Below are 18,933 nucleotides of genomic sequence, written 5' to 3' on the forward strand. Positions count from 1 at the left end.
AGTTTAATGAAATTGATTCCAATTTGCATTTAAAAAATTTATACTTATTTGTATCTATTATTTCACCAACTCCAAAATTCAGGAGTTCTACCACAGGGCCATGCCCACGATACAGTGAGAAAGCCAATAAAATCAATTTCAATGTCTTGAGATAGTGACTTGTTTTTTAAAACTTACATATTGTGTAAGCTAGAGATCTTTATATAATATCAAAATAACATTTTAAATACACAGTTGTAGCTATGTAAACTGGTCAAAATATTATATGTCATTTGTAAGTTACTGGTTAATGTTTAATATTATTTTGACACATTTAAAAGGTTATGTTTTTCAACATAAAAAGGGCTAATATAGTCAAAAAGTTCTTTGTGATAATAAACATTTATTCAGTAGCTCACTTGACAGATTTTTATCTTACCACAAGTGTCTGACCACTCCTAATTTGTGATTTCTCCACACGAACCGTGGAAGTCACTGGGAACAAGAGTTCGTCTACTAGCAGTTGCTGACCAGTGATGGGATTAAACAGTTGAATTTGTGATAGAGAACCAACAAGAACATCTCCTCCTATAACACTAGCAGCCTGAAGTGCAATTTCTGCTGACCCAAGACATGCACCATAATACACAGTTGCTTCTGAATACCACATCCGGTATGTGTTGGTCAGGTCGTTCCCAAGAACCACCTAGAAAAAGATCAAAGAGATCTAGGATAAAATCAAGAAGACAAAATGCACTATTTCCTGTTAATGATAAATAACAAAAGGTTTTATAAGATTATGATTTACAAGTAAAGACCTACATTAACAAGGGTTGTAGCTTCATATCAAAGGAGTTGTTTGTTTTTTTACTATATTTTTTAATCCAAAGCAGAAAACTTTATTAATGACCTTTTATGAATCTATGTAGCATTTAAAACAAATAAAAGTAGCTGATGATAAATGGACAGAAATGAGGGTAATGTTCATCACAAGAGTAAGTAAATTTATAAGTCAGCTTCTTACATATGTACAATCCATGTGCAATATGTACAATGTAGATTGTAGATCTCAGTTGAAGATCTGACCCACACAGTGGGCTTGAAAAATTGAAGAATGAAAATACTGTTTCCTCTTTGAATTTTATTGTTACAATTACATGATCTAAAACAGTGAGCCTAATTATGAGGTTCCATTTACCTAATTTTATTACAACAGTTTTTGTTGCAAAAAAGGAAACAAAACAATTAAGCACCCACTGAGTGGTTATTGTGACCATTGTCCAGAGAAGCTAAGGTTAGTCCATCCACTCTGTCAAACTCCATCTTTTCAACACGGATAGCAGCAAGAGAGGTCCAGATGGTGACTGGATCTTCTCCTACTACCAGATACTGACAGATTCCACTCAGATACAGATTTATAGATTGAAACAGAAGTTCTACAGCAGATGTAGTGGGATAAGCTGTGGTTGTCAAAGCATTCATACCCAGCATGACGTTCACCTGTATGCCAAAATGATAGAGAAGGTATTATAGTGGAGAATATTCTTAGAGTGTGTATATTCAGATGTTTTTACCAGGTATTTTTAAATACATTTCTTTATTAAGAAAAAAGCATGGAATACAGTTTCATAAATCATTAATAACCAAGAAGTACAGATATATAGATTTTTACATGTTGTTACAGTGAAAATACTTCTGTAATAACAGTAAAAAACTGATAACAGAAAAGACTGAAACAGCTTATATTTACCATGTAATTTATCCTTCTACTCAAAGGTCAAGAACATATTACATTTGTACTTAATTTAATAATCATGTAATTTTAATTCTAACCACGAAAAGGAATGTTTATATTACTGTGTCGTGTCACCCTTCTTTCTGGTAAGATTACCGGATCAGGTAATCCGGTAAACATTCATTCCCGGTTGATTTCTCCAAGCCAGTTCCATTGGCTGTGGTTTTGCTAGATAGTAGATAGGGACAGTGGGAATCTCGTTAATCCTTTCATGCGCTTCACTAATTAGATGACGAGGCATTTGGCTATCGATATTATACAATTACCCAATTTTACGTCGACGATATCGACAGATGCCGATAGTGAAGACGCATAAAGAAATCAATTCATTTGCGCATTATACCTACATTGGTCAAACGACAAGAGGCTGTTCAAATTTCGTCATGTATTGTGGGCGGTAATTCCTTACCAGGCGAGGTGGTTTTCATTGTTCGCCTTCTACAATACATCTAGGGTGTAAAGCATCGCACGTCGGCACAAGAACTCTTCAAAATATTTAGATCTTATATCCAGGTCCGCCAGTACTTCCGTGTTTCTCGGATACCAGGCACCGCGGGCACCAATTGGTAAACCGTGGAAAACAATAGAAGTTGCACCAGTTAGATCTTTAATTTGTGGTGCGAGCTCTTCATAGCGGGCGACCTTGGAATTATATGCTTCCTCTAGGGAGCTATACATGAGTTCGTATCGGACCGTCACATCAACAACCACCGCTTTTTCCTCACGATGGAAGATCAGATCCGGTCTCCGACGCTCACCATTGTCTGTCTCAATGGTGGGTTCTACGAGTACTTTCCACCCTTTACTTACACATTCTTTAACTAAATGGTCACAAATCTTGTTGTGACGCCGTGTCCTCATAGATTTTAATTTGGGACATTGACCACTTAGATGGCATATGGTCTCTCTCGGAGGGGAGCAGCCCCGACATTTCGCAACTTCTTTGTTAGTACTCAAATTCCCTCGACTGAGGGCTTCCCTTGTGGGATATACATTTGCCCTCAAAGCAAGACACTTCACCCAGTGGTGGTCCTTCATACCCACCGGTTTAGGTAACCAGTGGTTGGCAGATCTTGAACCTTTGAAGAGACTTACACCGTGCCCTTGCAGGGCAAGACCTTCCCAACGCTTCCTTTCCATATCCCTCCAATTAGAATGATATGTTCCGGAAGTCTGTTCGGGCTTAGGGATCGGAAGTCCCGCCTTTAAAGCAATTCCTTGGATGTTATCGAATACGTTATCAGTTTCGGCTAGATATCTAATAGTTTTGCCCGATGAATGGACATGCCTTAATCCTGTCTTGATCTTAAGAGTTGGAATCAGAGATTCCAACTTGACAAGTGCTTGGCCACTGTCTCTATAACGGGAATAGAGTAACTCGTCGGTCGTGCAAGGCGGAAGATGACACCAGCTCTTCACGGCCTTTTTTAATTAGATTGTCCATTTCTCTCAATAACTTACCACTCGATGCTCCCAATTCGAGTTGGTAAAGGAGCCGGGGTACCGCAAATCGGTTGAGAATCTCAACCCGTTGGTGTGGTTTTAGCGGTACCCTCGAGATGTTATCTATCCACTTCTCGAGGAGAGGAAGTACAGGCTCGCTGTACACCCCGGTCCATGGACAAACATTGGCCCCTAAGTAACGGTAAGATTGTTAGGGTCCGATCATCGGGAGCCCTTCACCATTAACTGTCCAAGGAGAACAATTATTGACGGTAAAGGTCTTACTGGACCCCCTAATCAGCATTCCGGCACTCTTCGAGATGTTCAGTGAGAGGCCGTTACCCAAACAGTAATCGTTCACGGTGTTCAACATTTCCTGTAAGCTAGCATGGTCTTTTGCCAGCACTGCCATATCATCAGCATACGCCAAAGTAGAAACTGGATCCAGCTTCTTGTTTAGCGATATGCCTCGGCCAACCTCTTCGATCTTACGGATGAGAGGATCCAGGGCAATGTTGAACAAAATAGGAGACATGGGGTCCCCTTGTTTTACGCCTCTGAGGAGGCGAATAGGTTTGGTATTCTCGATACCAACCCTAAATGTCGTTACACCATCTTGATACATGTCCCCTACAAGTCGGACGAAATGCGGGTGGACATGAAATCTGGCAAGGCTGGCTAGAAGATGTTGGTGGCCAACCGTATCAAAGGCTTTACACAGGTCTAAAAAAGGCCATAGCTAGAGTCCCATGTCGCTTGGCTTTCTTCATGATGGAACGGAGCAGGAAGATGTTGTCTCTGCAACCCGCTTGAGGAATAAAACCACGCTGTCTGGGATTTATCTGCACGGCCTGCTCGAGGCGACGGGCCATAATCCTGGAATATAACCTAAGCACGATAGAGGATATCGTGATAGGTCTCCAGTTTTTGACCTCGTGCAGATTACTCGATCCTTTCGGAAGGAGCACCGACTTATTGACCTTCATGCATTCAGGAATGCGGCCCGTGAATAACCAGATGTTATACAGACTTGCCAAGGAGGCGTCGATACCATACTTAAGGCGGTAGAGTAAGAAAGGAAGAGTGATCTTATCGGGACCGGGGGCCCCTCTCTTCATGCCTCGAAGTGCCTGACTCACTTCGGATGATGTTTTTGGTTCCAGAATATTAGTGTTGTCTGTCCTGGGTGGAAATGGACAGCCGTCAAAATTGACGTTATTATTAGCAACACCGTAGACCTGATCGTAATGGTCTTTCACCTGATCTTTACTGAGTGGACATCTGACAGCATCCCGGCCGTCTAATATCTCCTCAGCTAGGCGTTTACGTTCGAAATCGAACATTCTCTGGAACCTTTTAAAGCGTTCTACCCTGTGGAACCGCCTCTTGTATGGCCTTCGAGCAGGATTAATGACTTTAAGAGCCTGCGTCGAAGTTCTCTCGTTTCTCCATGTTGTCTGAGAATGGGCGATCTCGTCAACCCATGTTTTGGTCACAACTTCGACCTCCTGCCAGGTTGCTTCGTCGAGTCCCTTCTGATCTCTCAGCTGACATATGTACGAACAGAACTTAGAACTCCGGTCGGGGATATTAATCCCTTCCCAGTCGAGCTCCTCGTGCTGAACGACGACAGCAGGATCTCCACGACTCTTGATGGTGTGTGAAGCAGTGCAGACGGGCGGTTTTTGTTTATTGAGATCTCGCCGTTTGTCAGAGATCTGTTTTGGAGTTTTGCCGGGTAGATGTTCTGCACAGAGAACATTGATGTTCTTTTGGCCCGAGTATACTACTACCATCTCTCGGAGGGTTCGTACTTCTTCCTCGGACCAGACTACATGGCGTGGGCGCTCCGACGGTGTCCGAACTCCAGACATTTGAATGCGCTCGGCATTCCGGATCCTTGGATGTTTATGTCTCTTATGCTGAGACACGCCTGATTTGGTCTTAAATTTCAGGTCGCAGACTTCACAGCCGAAGCTGGAAGACTGATTGGCGAACGCCACGGAACGCCGATAGGGACATTTCGGTATATGACATGCGATAGCATGATGGTGGCTATCGTCTTTTCCACAAAACATACATTTCGCTTGTGCCACCGAGTTATGAATATTTGCCAGATGGTCCGCAAATCTAGGAAAACTCGTGAACTCGAGTGGGCACTGGTCGCAAGCCAAAAGTTTATTCTTATAGGGTAGGTTAACAAATACTGTCCTCCCTACCCTTTCAACCGTCAATTCCTTGTCACAGTTCGGTAAATTTGTCCTTTGTCCCTTGATGACTGTGGGACTGTAACTTAAGCCGTCCACCTCTGTGGTTCAGCTGTTTAAAGACTCTAGTTCTTCATTTTCAGAGGATTCATAACTTAGGCCGTCCACCTCAGTGGTTCGGCATCTGCCTCCCCTGGCAGTCTGACTAGTTGCAAACAAAACACCTTGGATATGTGTCTGGTTGTTGGAATAGGTTTCATTCAATACCTCTATTCTGGATCTTAGGCTTTCCTCTCCCTCGACGCCGGGGAATCGCTCGGAAGCTACCATCCCCGGGCGGTGCCAAGTAGCATGGGTTTGGCGTCGCCCTGGCACCCCACGAACGCCAAACCATAGCTTTTATCATTAATATTACTTTCCATATTTATTACAACCAGCTCTGATGTATGGTAGGTCAGTCCCTACAAAATGCTAATACAGAGCAGGGCTGCAACCTCCTACCGGGCACCCATATAGCTAGCGAATTCGGTGAGTCCTCGCTACGGTTTAAAAGGTTTTCCTTCCTTTGTCTGGAGCTGACTGCCCCTGCCTTTGGACATATGATGGTCGGCGAGCCCATCATACGGGTTCTTAGTGTTCTCCTTCACGTGTGGAGGATTCAGTTACAGGGGACCCTGTATCCAGCCGCACCGCTGGGAGGTACCTCCATGGGCAGTACTTTGGCAATGTTCTATGGCTCTATAGAGAGTCAATCCGTCACTATTTAGATGACGAAGCATTTGGCTACTCAAAGGAGTCAATCCGTCACTATTTAGATGACGAAGCATTTGGCTACCCAAAGGAGTCAATCCGTCACTACTAAGATGACGAAGCATTTGGCTACCCAAAGGAGTCTTAAGAGAGTCATAGTTACTCCCGCCGTTTACCCGCGCTTGGTTGAATTTCTTCACTTTGACATTCAGAGCACTGGGCAGAAATGGTGACAATTATCGTGTTACCCTTCTCTCCGGTAAGTATGAACGGATATATTACTGTATCACCCTTCATTCCGGTAAAGACGAATGGATGTATTACTGTGTCACCCTTCATTCCGGTAAAGACGAATGGATGTATTGCTGTGTCACCCTTCCTTCCGGTAAAGACGAATGGATGTATTGCTGTGTCACCCTTCATTCCGGTAAAGACGAATGGATGTATTGCTGTGTCACCCTTCATTCCGGTAAAGACGAATGGATGTATTGCTGTGTCACCCTTCATTCCGGTAAAGACGAATGGATGTATTGCTGTGTCACCCTTCATTCCGGTAAAGACGAATGGATGTATTGCTGTGTCACCCTTCATTCCGGTAAAGACGAATGGATGTATTTCTGTGTCACCCTTCATTCCGGTAAAGACGAATGGATGTATTTCTGTGTCACCCATCATTCCGGTAAAGACGAATGGATGTATTGCTGTGTCACCCTTCATTCCGGTAAAGACGAATGGATGTATTGCTGTGTAACCCTTCATTCCGGTAAAGACGAATGGATGTATTGCTGTGTAACCCTTCATTCCGGTAAAGACGAATGGATGTATTGCTGTGTAACCCTTCATTCCGGTAAAGACGAATGGATGTATTGCTGTGTAACCCTTCATTCCGGTAAAGACGAATGGATGTATTGCTGTGTAACCCTTCATTCCGGTAAAGACGAATGGATGTATTGCTGTGTCACCCTTCATTCCGGTAAAGACGAATGGATGTATTGCTGTGTCACCCTTCATTCCGGTAAAGACGAATGGATGTATTGCTGTGTCACCCTTCATTCCGATAAAGACGAATGGATGTATTGCTGTGTCACCCTTCCTTCCGGTAAAAACGAATGGATGTATTACTGTGTCACCCTTCATTCCGATAAAAACGAATGGATGTGTTACTGTGTCACCCTTCATTCCGGTAAATATGAACCAGTAATGAACTGTGTCCAGTATGAATTCAAAACATAACATGTTTCTTATCATTTTGAAAACTATTGTGTCAACGTATTCATTTCATAAGTAGTAGACAAGTCACATAGCTGTCTTTTAGTACAAGGTGATAATTAACTTTTCAGACGTCTAAGATGTATTAAAAAGCTAAATAAACAATCTTATTTTGAAAACATATTTAAAAATGGTAAAGTCAAAAGTTTTTTGTATAGTTAAATGTATACAGTAGACATAAAGATTACAAAAATATAAATAAAATATTTTATTTTATGTACATGTAAAAAACTTATAACAACACTTTGTTTTGTTCGGACATGTTCTAAAACAGTCACACCTTAACAGAATTATTACGCTTTCAAACTCAATCATATTGTTCCTTTCCATACCAAACTGAGCAAACTAATCAATAGATATTAGGGCATTTCTCTGATATAGTTTTCAAATAAAATATAATACATTAGTAACTGTTGGACTTATAGTAGTACGCCACTGTTCAGAACAGAATATGGAGTCGGTACAGGCACTGATTTATAATACATGTTCAAAATTACACCTTATCACATGTCCTATCTTTGGAGTTCTGTCTACACCTGTAATCTTGTGAATGTTCAGAGTTTAGCTGTTTGTCTATACCTTCTATAATCTTGTGAATGTTCACAGCATAAATGCTTGTCTACACCTTCTATAATCTTGTGAATGTTCACAGTATAAATGCTTGTCTACACCTTCTGTAATCTTGTGAATGTTCACAGTATAAATGCTTGTCTACACCTTCTATAATCTTGTGAATGTTCACAGTATAAATGCTTGTCTACACCCTCTGTAATCTTGTGAATGTTCACAGTTTAACTGTTTTTCTACACCTTCTGTAATCTTGTGAATGTTCACAGTATAAATGCTTGTCTACACCTTCTGTAATCTTGTGAATGTTCACAGTTTAACTGTTTGTCTGCACCTTCTGTAATCTTGTGAATGTTCACAGTTTAACTGTTTGTCTACACCTTCTGTAATCTTGTGAGTGTTCACAGTTTAACTGTTTGTCTACACCTTCTGTAATCTTGTGAGTGTTCACAGTTCAACTGTTTGTCTACACCTTCTGTAATCTTGTGAGTGTTTAGAGTTCAACTGTTTTTCTACACCTTCTGTAATCTTGTAAATGTTCACAGTTTAACTGTTTGTCTACACCTTCTGTAATCTTGTGAGTGTTCACAGTTTAACTGTTTGTCTACACCTTCTGTAATCTTGTGAGTGTTCACAGTTTAACTGTTTGTCTACACCTTCTGTAATCTTGTGAGTGTTCACAGTTTAACTGTTTGTCTACACCTTCTGTAATCTTGTGAGTGTTCACAGTTTAACTGTTTGTCTACACCTTCTGTAATCTTGTGAGTGTTCACAGTTCAACTGTTTGTCTACACCTTCTGTAATCTTGCGAGTGTTTAGAGTTTAACTGTTTGTCTACACCTTCTGTAATCTTGCGAGTGTTTAGAGTTTAACTGTTTGTCTACACCTTCTGTAATCTTGCGAGTGTTTAGAGTTTAACTGTTTGTCTACACCTTCTGTAATCTTGCGAGTGTTTATAGTTTAACTGTTTGTCTACACCTTCTGTAATCTTGTGAGTGTTTATAGTTTAACTGTTTGTCTACACCTTCTGGAATCTTGTAAATGTTCACAGTATAAATGCTTGTCTACACCTCTTGTAATCTTCGCTTCTTCTATTTGGGTAGGTTAATTTTTGAATACCCAGGAGGGTCAGGTGCACGAGACCTCTTCCTCCATACTTAACTTTCATGTCGTCTACTAATTGGAGTGTGTCATTGGGCCAAAGTATTACCCAGTACTCAGGCCCTTTTCACGGCAATGTCCATGTATTGTCTTGATTTGCCCTTTTTTTCATTATTTAAAGTTTTTTTTCAATATTTCTATTCGTTTTTTTTGTTTTTTCTTCACTTTTATGTATATACTGTTTTTTCATATATATTTATCGGTGAAATACTGATAATACAATAAAAGAAAAGAAAGAAGGGGAAAATAAATAAAATAAATATATGAATAAAAATAAAATAAGGTAAAATAAAATAAAACTAGTTTTAAGCGTCTAGTGCGTGGTGGCCAGCTTGTTTTATATTTCTTAAATATATATTTATAGGAAAGAGGTACTTAGGTTTTGTAATCTTTTGAATGTTCACAGTTTAACTGTTAGTCTACACCTTCTGTAATATTGTGCTCCAGGCGATTAAGATACCCGTATGAAAAATATAGTTCAGTACTAAAGAAATGTCACGTACCACAAACACACCTGTATTCGTGCTTTAACTCACCGTTGCTGGACTAATAGGTGCTACAGATTGACGCTTTCTTCGATGACTTCCTTCGTCATTTAACAGAAGCCTTCTCATCGTTTCTGCTGTGGAATAACGTGGACACAACATCAGATACTGGGGAATGTTTGTACTGTAAATACACTAGAACCTTATTGAAGTAACTAAAGTATTGCGAGTTTTTTAGTTTTAGAATCAAAATTAATATGTTGTGTTCCAAACGTGTGACGCCGAGAAAAATGTTAGAACATAAAATGAATATAATGCTGTGAGAACACCTCTTTCACATGAAGATATAACTTTTTTGTTCCTAAGTACTTCAGAGAATAATACAGTTATGTGAAAAGATTAGAACAGCCAATGAAAGGCCTGTGTATTTTTGTAACATTTTTGGATATATAGATATTTAATCTCAATTTTAACAATACTGAGAGATTATAGGAATATAATTAAACAATTAAAACTGAAGAAAAGACTTTTTATGATCTTCTATAAATGTAATTCTATAAAAATGCATATTCTAACTGAGGAAAAAGTTAGGACACCCTACCCCCTAATAGCTAGTGTTACCCCCTTTGGCTGAAATAACTGCAGTGAGACGCTTCTTGTAGCCATCTACCAGTCTCTGTCATCGGTCTGAAGAAAGTTTGCCCCACTCCTCAATGCAGAATTCTTTCAGCTGCGAGATGTTTGAGGGGTTTCTTGTATGTACAGCCCGTTTCAAGTCAACCCACAGCATCTCAATGGGATTAAGATCTGGGCTTTGACTCGGCCATTCCAGGACTCTCCATTTCTTACTTTTCAGCCAGTCCTTGGTAGATTTAGTCGTATGTTTTGGGTCATTGTCGTGTTGCAGGGTCCAGTTTCGCTTCAGATTTAATTTTCTTACAGCTGGTCTCACATGATCCTCAAGTACCCTCTGATACACAGTAGAATTCATGGTGGATTCTATGATTGTGAGCTGTCCAGTCCTGCTGCAGCAAAACATCCCCAAACCATGACACTTCCACCTCCATGCTTCACAGTTGGAATGAGGTTTTTTTCCTGGAATGCTGTATTTGGTTTACGCCAAACATGTCCTCTGTTCTTGTGTCCAAATAATTCAATTTTGTACTAATCTGTCCAAAGGACATTATTCCAGGAGTCCTGGTCTTTGTCTACATTCTCTCTGGCAAACTTCAGTCTGGCCTTGATGTTTCTCTCAGAGAGCAAAGGTTTCCTTTTTGCACACCTCCCATGCAAGTTAAACTTGTGCAGTCTCTTTCTGATTATAGAGGCATGCATTTTTACATCAACAGTAGCCATAGCCTGCTGTAGGTCTCGTGATGACAGGGTGTTTGGAGACCTTTTTTAGTATCTTGCGGTCTGCTTTCGGGGTGAACTTGTTTGGACGACCATACCTGGGCATGTTGGCGGTTGTTTTGAAAGCACTCCACTTGTTGACTATTTTCCTGACAGTGGAATGGCTGATTTCAAAATCTTTTGAGATCTTTTTAAATCCCTTACCAGAGTCATAAGCTGCTACAATTTTCTTTCTGAAGGCCTCAGACAGCTCTTTTGCTCTCACCATGGTGCTCAGTCTCACTTCAACAGTCAGGACACAACACACCAAACTAAATGTCTGAGGTTTAAATAGGGCAAGCCTCATTCAAAATGCTGAGTAACGATTTTTTAATCACGTGCACCTGGTGTTATACACCCGTGTGTGAGTTGGGGCATTTTAAGTGGGAATAAATGTGGGGGTGTCCTAACTTTTTTCTCAGTTAGAATATGCATTTTTGTAGAATTACATTTACAGAAGATCTTGAAATGTCTTTTCTTCAGTTTTAATTGTTTAGTGATATTCCTATAATATCTCAGTATTGTTAAAATTGAGATTAAATATATATATATTCAAAATTGTTACATATATACATAGGCTTTCATAGGGTGTCCTAATTTTTTCACATGACTGTATATGAAATCAATAATGATATTTTAACACTATAAGTACTTTAAATATATAATAATATCTTAAATCCATAGTGATCGTTAAATTCTTCTATGGTCTGCTTGTGTATTCTAGCGAAATCACTTACCAATATCACACGTGATAGAACCTTGTTTCTACTGAAATCACCAATATCACACGTGATAGAACCTTGTTTCTACTGAAATCACTTACCAATATCACACGTGACAAACAATTTCGGTAGAAAACCATGTTATTATTTGTGTATAAAATAATTTTCTTATAAAATGACATTAAGATTATGTCTTTATTTTAGCAACTAGTAAAACGACAAGGAAAACACTGGCTAATTTTACGTCACACGTGACATATTCTTCAGTGTGTATCCGGAGGGTCACGAAACAGAGATTTCATGTCAGCATCCAGCAGCGATTTAAGAACGACTGTCAAGTGATACAAGAGTTGGTGGTGGGTGATGTTAACCATCTCTCTTTTCTTTAAATAAGGTTTAGCTGGAATCATTTATTATACATAACATTGAAAATCGAATTTGTTAAACCTGGAATTATCTGTATCGATTCATAACCTAGTGCTTTCCCACCAATTGTAGAGGATTAAATATTTAATGATATAAAGAAAGAACGAAACGAGATTGATAGATGATTACAACTTGTTGATGTAGGCCCAGCTAAAGTATCTACAAGAGATGATGTCAGGTCCGCTAGATTCTTCTTGGTGATGTCACGAAGAGAACCAGGTTGAATGGTCAGCTGGGTGATTGATAGAACACTGAGAATATCATTGGTCAGTACACTACTCGTAGGCCCCGCCTCCAGTCTGTAAGAAATGTAATAATTTGTAGACTTATGACAAGGCTTACTGTATTTCAGTATCTAAATCTACCACAAACTAAAACAAATTTCGTTAGTTATTCATTTATTATTCTGAATTATTTACCAAAATATACAAAATAAAAAATATTTTTCCGTTAATTTAGATTTATTTAATTTTAAAATTGATTGTATGAAAGAAACTCACACTAGAAGGTAACTTTTCGCCATCTTGTCTACAACTTCTTGGAACAATATCTGTGACCTTTCACCTAAATCACCATACTGGTCGTTATTTAGTGTAAGAGCTACAGCCCTTGCTGTGGACAGAGCGCGAGTTTCTTCTCCTAAAGAAGACATGTTGATTAAAATATATATATCATTGTGTTCAGTGTCTCGTTTGTTAACTGAAGAAACTTTACCCCGAAGTTATCACGTAACCTGTCAAACCCTTCCGTTTCATTTCTATTTCATAAACAAATATTAAAAAAAAACGTTACTATGTAACGATAACAAGACGTGTAACTATAGGAACATTATTATTCAATTTGTGCCGTTACTTGGGAAGTAATTATAATGTAGTGTAGGATATCTATACTGATCGTAATGTATTTTTTAAAGTATTTTAATAACTGGTATAAAACCTTAAGTTTTACAGAACTGAATGGTAGAAACTGATTTCTGTAGAATACTACAACACCAAAACCTCAGTGTAAAATGTCATAAAAATACCACTGACAATAATATAATTACTGGTGTTTTTTTTCTGCTGTTCATGCTCCCTGTTGGCGAAAATTAATGAACTGTAATTTCAGTGACTCTTTTTCGACATTAACAAACACTAAATAAGTAGCAATTTAATCCTAAAATAACAAATCCCGTCCGCTAAAAGATGAGCGAATTATCTCATTTGTTTGAAATGGTTCTTTACACAAAGTTTGGTTGCAAATAAACATTAATCAATGTGTGGACCTTACCGATAATGGATGATATGCAAGTAAATCAATCAATGAAAGGTGTACATAAGGAGTTAATAGTTTTGTTTAGAAGATTAAAAGTGACAATATAGAAATTTTTTTTTTGGAGTTTTGAAATACGTTAATAGCACATAGAACTTCAGTACAGATTTTGACATACTCGATTGGAATATTCTTTCAAGTTTCGATAGTTGTTTTAGGTACTAACCCTGATTCAGGTACTGAAGGACTGTTATATTTAAAATATCGAAGTCGTCTGACGAGAAGGAAGACGACGTTTGAGTGGAGACGATATTCTCGACGGTGGTACATGTGTTTAATGTATCACATACTTTGACTTGAACGATAATCCCTGTGGTCTGGCCTGGAACTGTGAAGATAAAATAAAATTAGGCGGTTAACTAATTATACATAAGGCAATAGATGGCAGAGAACTAACACGAAATAAATAAATTTTCAGCCTCTTGCTCGGAACATGGCTTTGGATACGAAAACACAATATATATTCATTGGAAAGAAATTAATTTCTATTGAAGACTGAATGGTGTATTTAAGGTTTAGATTTACCATATGTGCAAACACATTACTGACAATTTAAAAGATAGTTGATGTCGTACAATATGGATAAAATTAGTCATATAATATATACCTTTTGTTGTTTCTGATAATCTATAATTAGCAGTCCAAACTTTGAAGAGATGGACTACAGAGAAGGTAACTTTTCAATAGCACATGCCTCTGACTCTAAGGTTACTCTTGTGTGGCCGAATAGTAGGATATTTCTGTTACTCTTATAACGTATACACGCGGTCCCGAAGTGTGTTGCTAGATGTTACGGAAATAGGACACACATCTTGGTCTATCACGTTAATTAACAAGCCACCCCAACCCTATTGATTTTTCTTAAAATATTTAAAATAACACTACACGACACTAAATCGTCAAACTGTTTTGCCTTTACACTTATGTACTTAAACTTATGAAACTAGTTCTTCAGATCATAATCACCATATACGAGTGGGTATTTGTCTTTGTTAAAAGTTATTATACATTCAACCGGAACCTTATTGTCAGTTTTACTTCTTCGAGTATCCCAAGGCCCACTAACACGAAGAAAACTTGCTTCTTGATATTACCATAATTTTCTTTCTGTTAAAGTTTGTTAGAGCTTATATTGTTTATAAAACTATCAGGTGAAAAGAATTTTCTATAAAAATATTCTTAAATTACAAGTGATTTTTTTCCAGTGCTAACATGTTTTAACTTTGTAAATATTACCTAATGGTAAGCAGCTATCATGTTTCTGAGATGGCCCGGCATGGCCAGGTGGGTTAAGGCGTAATTTGAGGGTCGCGGGTTCGAATCCCCGTCGCACCAAACATGCTTGCCCTTTCAGCCGTGGGGGCGTTATAATGACGGCAAATCCCACTATTCGTTGGTAAAAGAGTAGCCAAGAGTTGGCGGTAGGTGGTGATGACTTCCTTCTAGTCTTACACTGCTAAATTAGGGACGGCTAGCACAGATGGCCCTCGAGTAGCTTTGTGCGAAATTCAAAAACAACAATGTTTCTGACATTTCATTATTTTAAAACTACGAAACCTTCTTTTTCTTAGGAGCAAAATCTAAGAAAAACATTGATCAATAACAGGATAACAAATAGATCGGGCTGAGGATTCATGGTTCACTTCCAGTTCACGTGAAACGCTGTGGTCGTTGTCGTGCTGTAAGAGCTATAATTGAATTTTACTATTTGACCTGAGAAGAGTAGGTCAAGATCTATTCTATCAATTTAAAATTAAGAACGACGAGATAGCGACGTGTCTGAGGATTCTATAAATACATAAACATTATTTACCTCCAGGAAGGACAACGTTTTCTACTCGAGGTGGTATTCCAATAGTAGTTGCAACACGAGTGTCAACATCTTTATCAGTAAGACGAACAGAGAAGGTGTAGGTGAGGGGGTATTCTCGAGGGAAGTCCCTCCATCCTTCTGTAGCATCCAATGTAAACTGTGTTTTTAATGCGATACCTGACACTGGCTCCACCTATAAGATATCAACATAACCAGGAGATATCAAGTGGTCAGTTCAACTTGGTTTTTTCTTCTCTGTAGAAAGTATCACAAGTCTCCTGGCTAGGTCTTCTAAACATGTTTTGATTTCTATGGTTGGAATGTACCTAGGTGCTATTGCGAAGTTGAGTCCTTTGTTAAGTAGATGTTTCTCGTCTGTGTTTAATTGACGGTCGGATCTGTTAATTATGAGGTTAGTCAACGGTTTGTCGTTTTGGTGTCTTTTCTGTTGTTTGCATCTTAGTTTTTCTAGTTTTTTGTTGTGGCAAATCTTTTTGTCTCTGTCGTTCTTAGTATTGATTTGGTTTATGTTTCGTTGTATAAGTCCGTAAATCTCTGGTTTAATGCAGCATGCCAGTTGATGGTCTAGGTTCATTTTTTGTTTTTGTAAGTCATGTAGTTCTTTGTATTTTGTGTTCAACATGGCTTTAAGTAGTTTTTTCTGTAAATTTTGGATAATGTTTGTGTATGTATTAAAATTTTTTGAAAGTTTTACCTTTACAAAATTAGGGGGTTAGTTGTTCTTTTCTACATTGTTGAACAAAATAAATGTCATTTCTTCTGTTAATAATTCGTTGGTTTAAATTTCTTAGTTTCTTAACGATCGTGTGAGCGTGTACTGTTAATAGTGGTGTACGGTATGCAAGTTCAGACATAATGGTAACAGGTAAGTACAAATACACTGAGAAAAACATAAAATTTACAACACAATCGCCGTTGAGAAATAATAATCAGTGATGAAAACACTTGTTGAGAAATTTATATGCAAAAACGGCTCGTTTGGGTTGAGAAAATATTTTACATAGAAGAGCGAACAACAGAAACACCTAAAAACAACATCTTAAACGATTTTTTCAAAGAATTTTCTCACAAAACCATCAACATAATTTCACAAAACAGAAAACTAAAAAACAACCTTACAAAAAGAGACATTAATTCCATTAAAACCAAAACAAGACAAAACATAAAAATTCTAAAAGCAGATAAAGGTAACGCTATAGTCATAATGAACACGAATGAATACATCCAAAAATGAATAACATCCTATCAGACACGAACAAATTTAAACCAATACACACAAATCCAACAAAGACACACGAGACGCAACTGAACAAATTACTACTACAAATGAAAAAAGCCAACACAATTTCACAAACACTTTATTCCTACCTACGTAAAACCGATTCACGCACACCGCAAATATACGGCATCCCCAAACCTCATAAACCAGATTGTCCATTACGACCAATAATGTCCACATATGAATCGTTTAATTACAATCTTGGTAAATACATAGCATGGGCATTCTCCAAATATGTAACATCAGCCAGCTCATTCATCAAAGACTCTTTTAATTTCAAGTCTAATCTAAATCAACTTAATCATAAAGCCTTAATGGCCAGTTTCGATGTTATATCCTCTTTACAGAAGTTCCAAACACTGAAGCCTGCAAGATAGCCTTAGAACTCTATATCCGAGACCCTAACCCAACTATAGAAATTCCCAGTAACCAGTTAGCAACCCTCATAGAATTCACCACGATAAAGACAAACTTCATGTTCAACAACCAAAACTATATACAAACAAATGGCCTAAGCATGGGCAACCCAGTATCACCAGTTCTAGCCAATATTTTTATGACACAAGTTGAAACACAAGCAATTAACACAGCATTACATCCACCACTATACTGGTACAGATATGTAGATGACACGGTTGCCTGGATTCAAATCTACAGAACACATACTTAATTTTTTCAATCACATTAACTCTATACATCCCAACATTAACTTCACATGTGAACAGGAAGAAAGCAATCAAATATCATTTCTTAACCTCAAAATTACAAGAACTGACACACAATTCAAAACAGAAATCCACCGAAAAATCACCCATACTGGACTATACATTCCTTGGGACTCAGCACATGAAACAAAACAAAAACTCAACATACTAAGAAACCAAATAAACACAGCCATAAAACTATGCTCACCAGATAAAATTAACGATGAATTAGACAAAATAAAACAATACTTCATCAACATCAATAAGTTTCCTCCACAAACCGTAGAAAACATTATACGCACACACCTAGACAGAAAGCAAAATCAACCAACTAAAGTAAATACAGCTCACGAATAAAAAAAAACCACGAAACCATATACTGCTGTATACCATATATTCCTGACATCAGCAAACAAATAACCAACATTTGGCAAAAATTAGTAACAAAATATGACATTCCAGTCAATACCAAATTTATTCAAAAACCAGGCACAAAACTGAGGTCTATACTATGTAAAAACTACACTGACAAACACCACACCAACATTATTTATAAAATACAATGTGATAACTGCCACGACTTCTATATTGGAGAAACAAGTAGAAAAAATGGAAATCAGATTCAAAGAACATAAAAAGTCACCTTCACACGTTTTCGAACACTGCAAGTCAAATAAACACAACATAACCATAGAAAACACTCAAATACTAAATACTTTATTTAACATAACAAACATAAACAAACGCAAAATTAAAGAAGCCTTACTTATACAACTACTTAAAATCAAAATAAACCAATATAAAGGAACACCTTTATACCTATATTAATATAATAAAATAAATAAAATTATATATTCAAACATCTAATACCGCCCTCTACATTTCGACACACAGTTACACAACCCCTTTCAAACATGTGGTCAGCTTCCGGTCAGTTACCTCTTTCTTTGTGAACCTGACGATGACCGAAGAAGGTCGAAACGTTGTTCGCTCTTCTATGTAAAATATTTTCTCAACCCAAACGAGCCGTTTTTGCATATAAATTTCTCAACAAGTGGGTTTCTCGACATCACTGTAGTGTAACATTGTTAATCCACTTTCAGCGTTTCTTCAAGTGTTTCTGTGTGACATTTAATAAACAACTAGTAACAGTGTCTAATGTAGCGTAACATTGTTAGTCCACTTTCAGCGTTTCTTCAAGTGTTTCTGTGTGACAGTTAATAAACAACTAGTAACAATATCTAATGTAGCGTAACATTGTTAGTTCACCTTCTGTGTGTCTTCAAGTGTTTCTATGTGATAGTTAAAAAACAACTAGTAACAGTGTCAATGTCATTGTTAGTTCAAGTTATAGCTAGTAACAATATCTAATGTAGTGTAACATTGTTAGTTCACCTTCTGTGTGTCTTCATGTGTTTCTGTGTGACAGTTAATAAACAACTAGTAACAATATCTAATGTAGTGTAACATTGTTAATCCACTTTCAGCGTTTCTTCAAGTGTTTCTGTGTGACAGTTAATAAACAACTATTAACAATATCTAATGTAGCGTAACATTGTTAGTTTACCTTCTGTGTGTCTTCAACTATTTCTGTGCGACAGATAATAAA

At 37.8% G+C, this 18,933-nt stretch overlaps 1 protein-coding gene across 1 annotated transcript in view; it reads right to left on the reverse strand.

The window, feature by feature from the left end:
- The window catches only part of LOC143236405 (uncharacterized), a 50,297-nt gene that overhangs the window by 15,970 nt on the left and 15,394 nt on the right, over window positions 1-18,933 (reverse strand). The window contains exons 11-17 of the mRNA XM_076474666.1: window positions 15,321-15,513; window positions 13,674-13,835; window positions 12,697-12,835; window positions 12,326-12,495; window positions 9,708-9,793; window positions 1,237-1,479; window positions 419-685 (exon numbers count right to left, since the gene is read on the reverse strand). Of these exons, the coding sequence (XP_076330781.1) occupies window positions 419-685; window positions 1,237-1,479; window positions 9,708-9,793; window positions 12,326-12,495; window positions 12,697-12,835; window positions 13,674-13,835; window positions 15,321-15,513 (1,260 nt within the window). The remainder of the gene's footprint in view (window positions 1-418; window positions 686-1,236; window positions 1,480-9,707; window positions 9,794-12,325; window positions 12,496-12,696; window positions 12,836-13,673; window positions 13,836-15,320; window positions 15,514-18,933) is intronic.

The sequence above is a fragment of the Tachypleus tridentatus genome, chromosome 13 (genome assembly GCF_004210375.1).
Source record: "Tachypleus tridentatus isolate NWPU-2018 chromosome 13, ASM421037v1, whole genome shotgun sequence".
In the NCBI taxonomy this organism is placed as follows: Eukaryota; Metazoa; Arthropoda; class Merostomata; order Xiphosura; family Limulidae; genus Tachypleus; species Tachypleus tridentatus.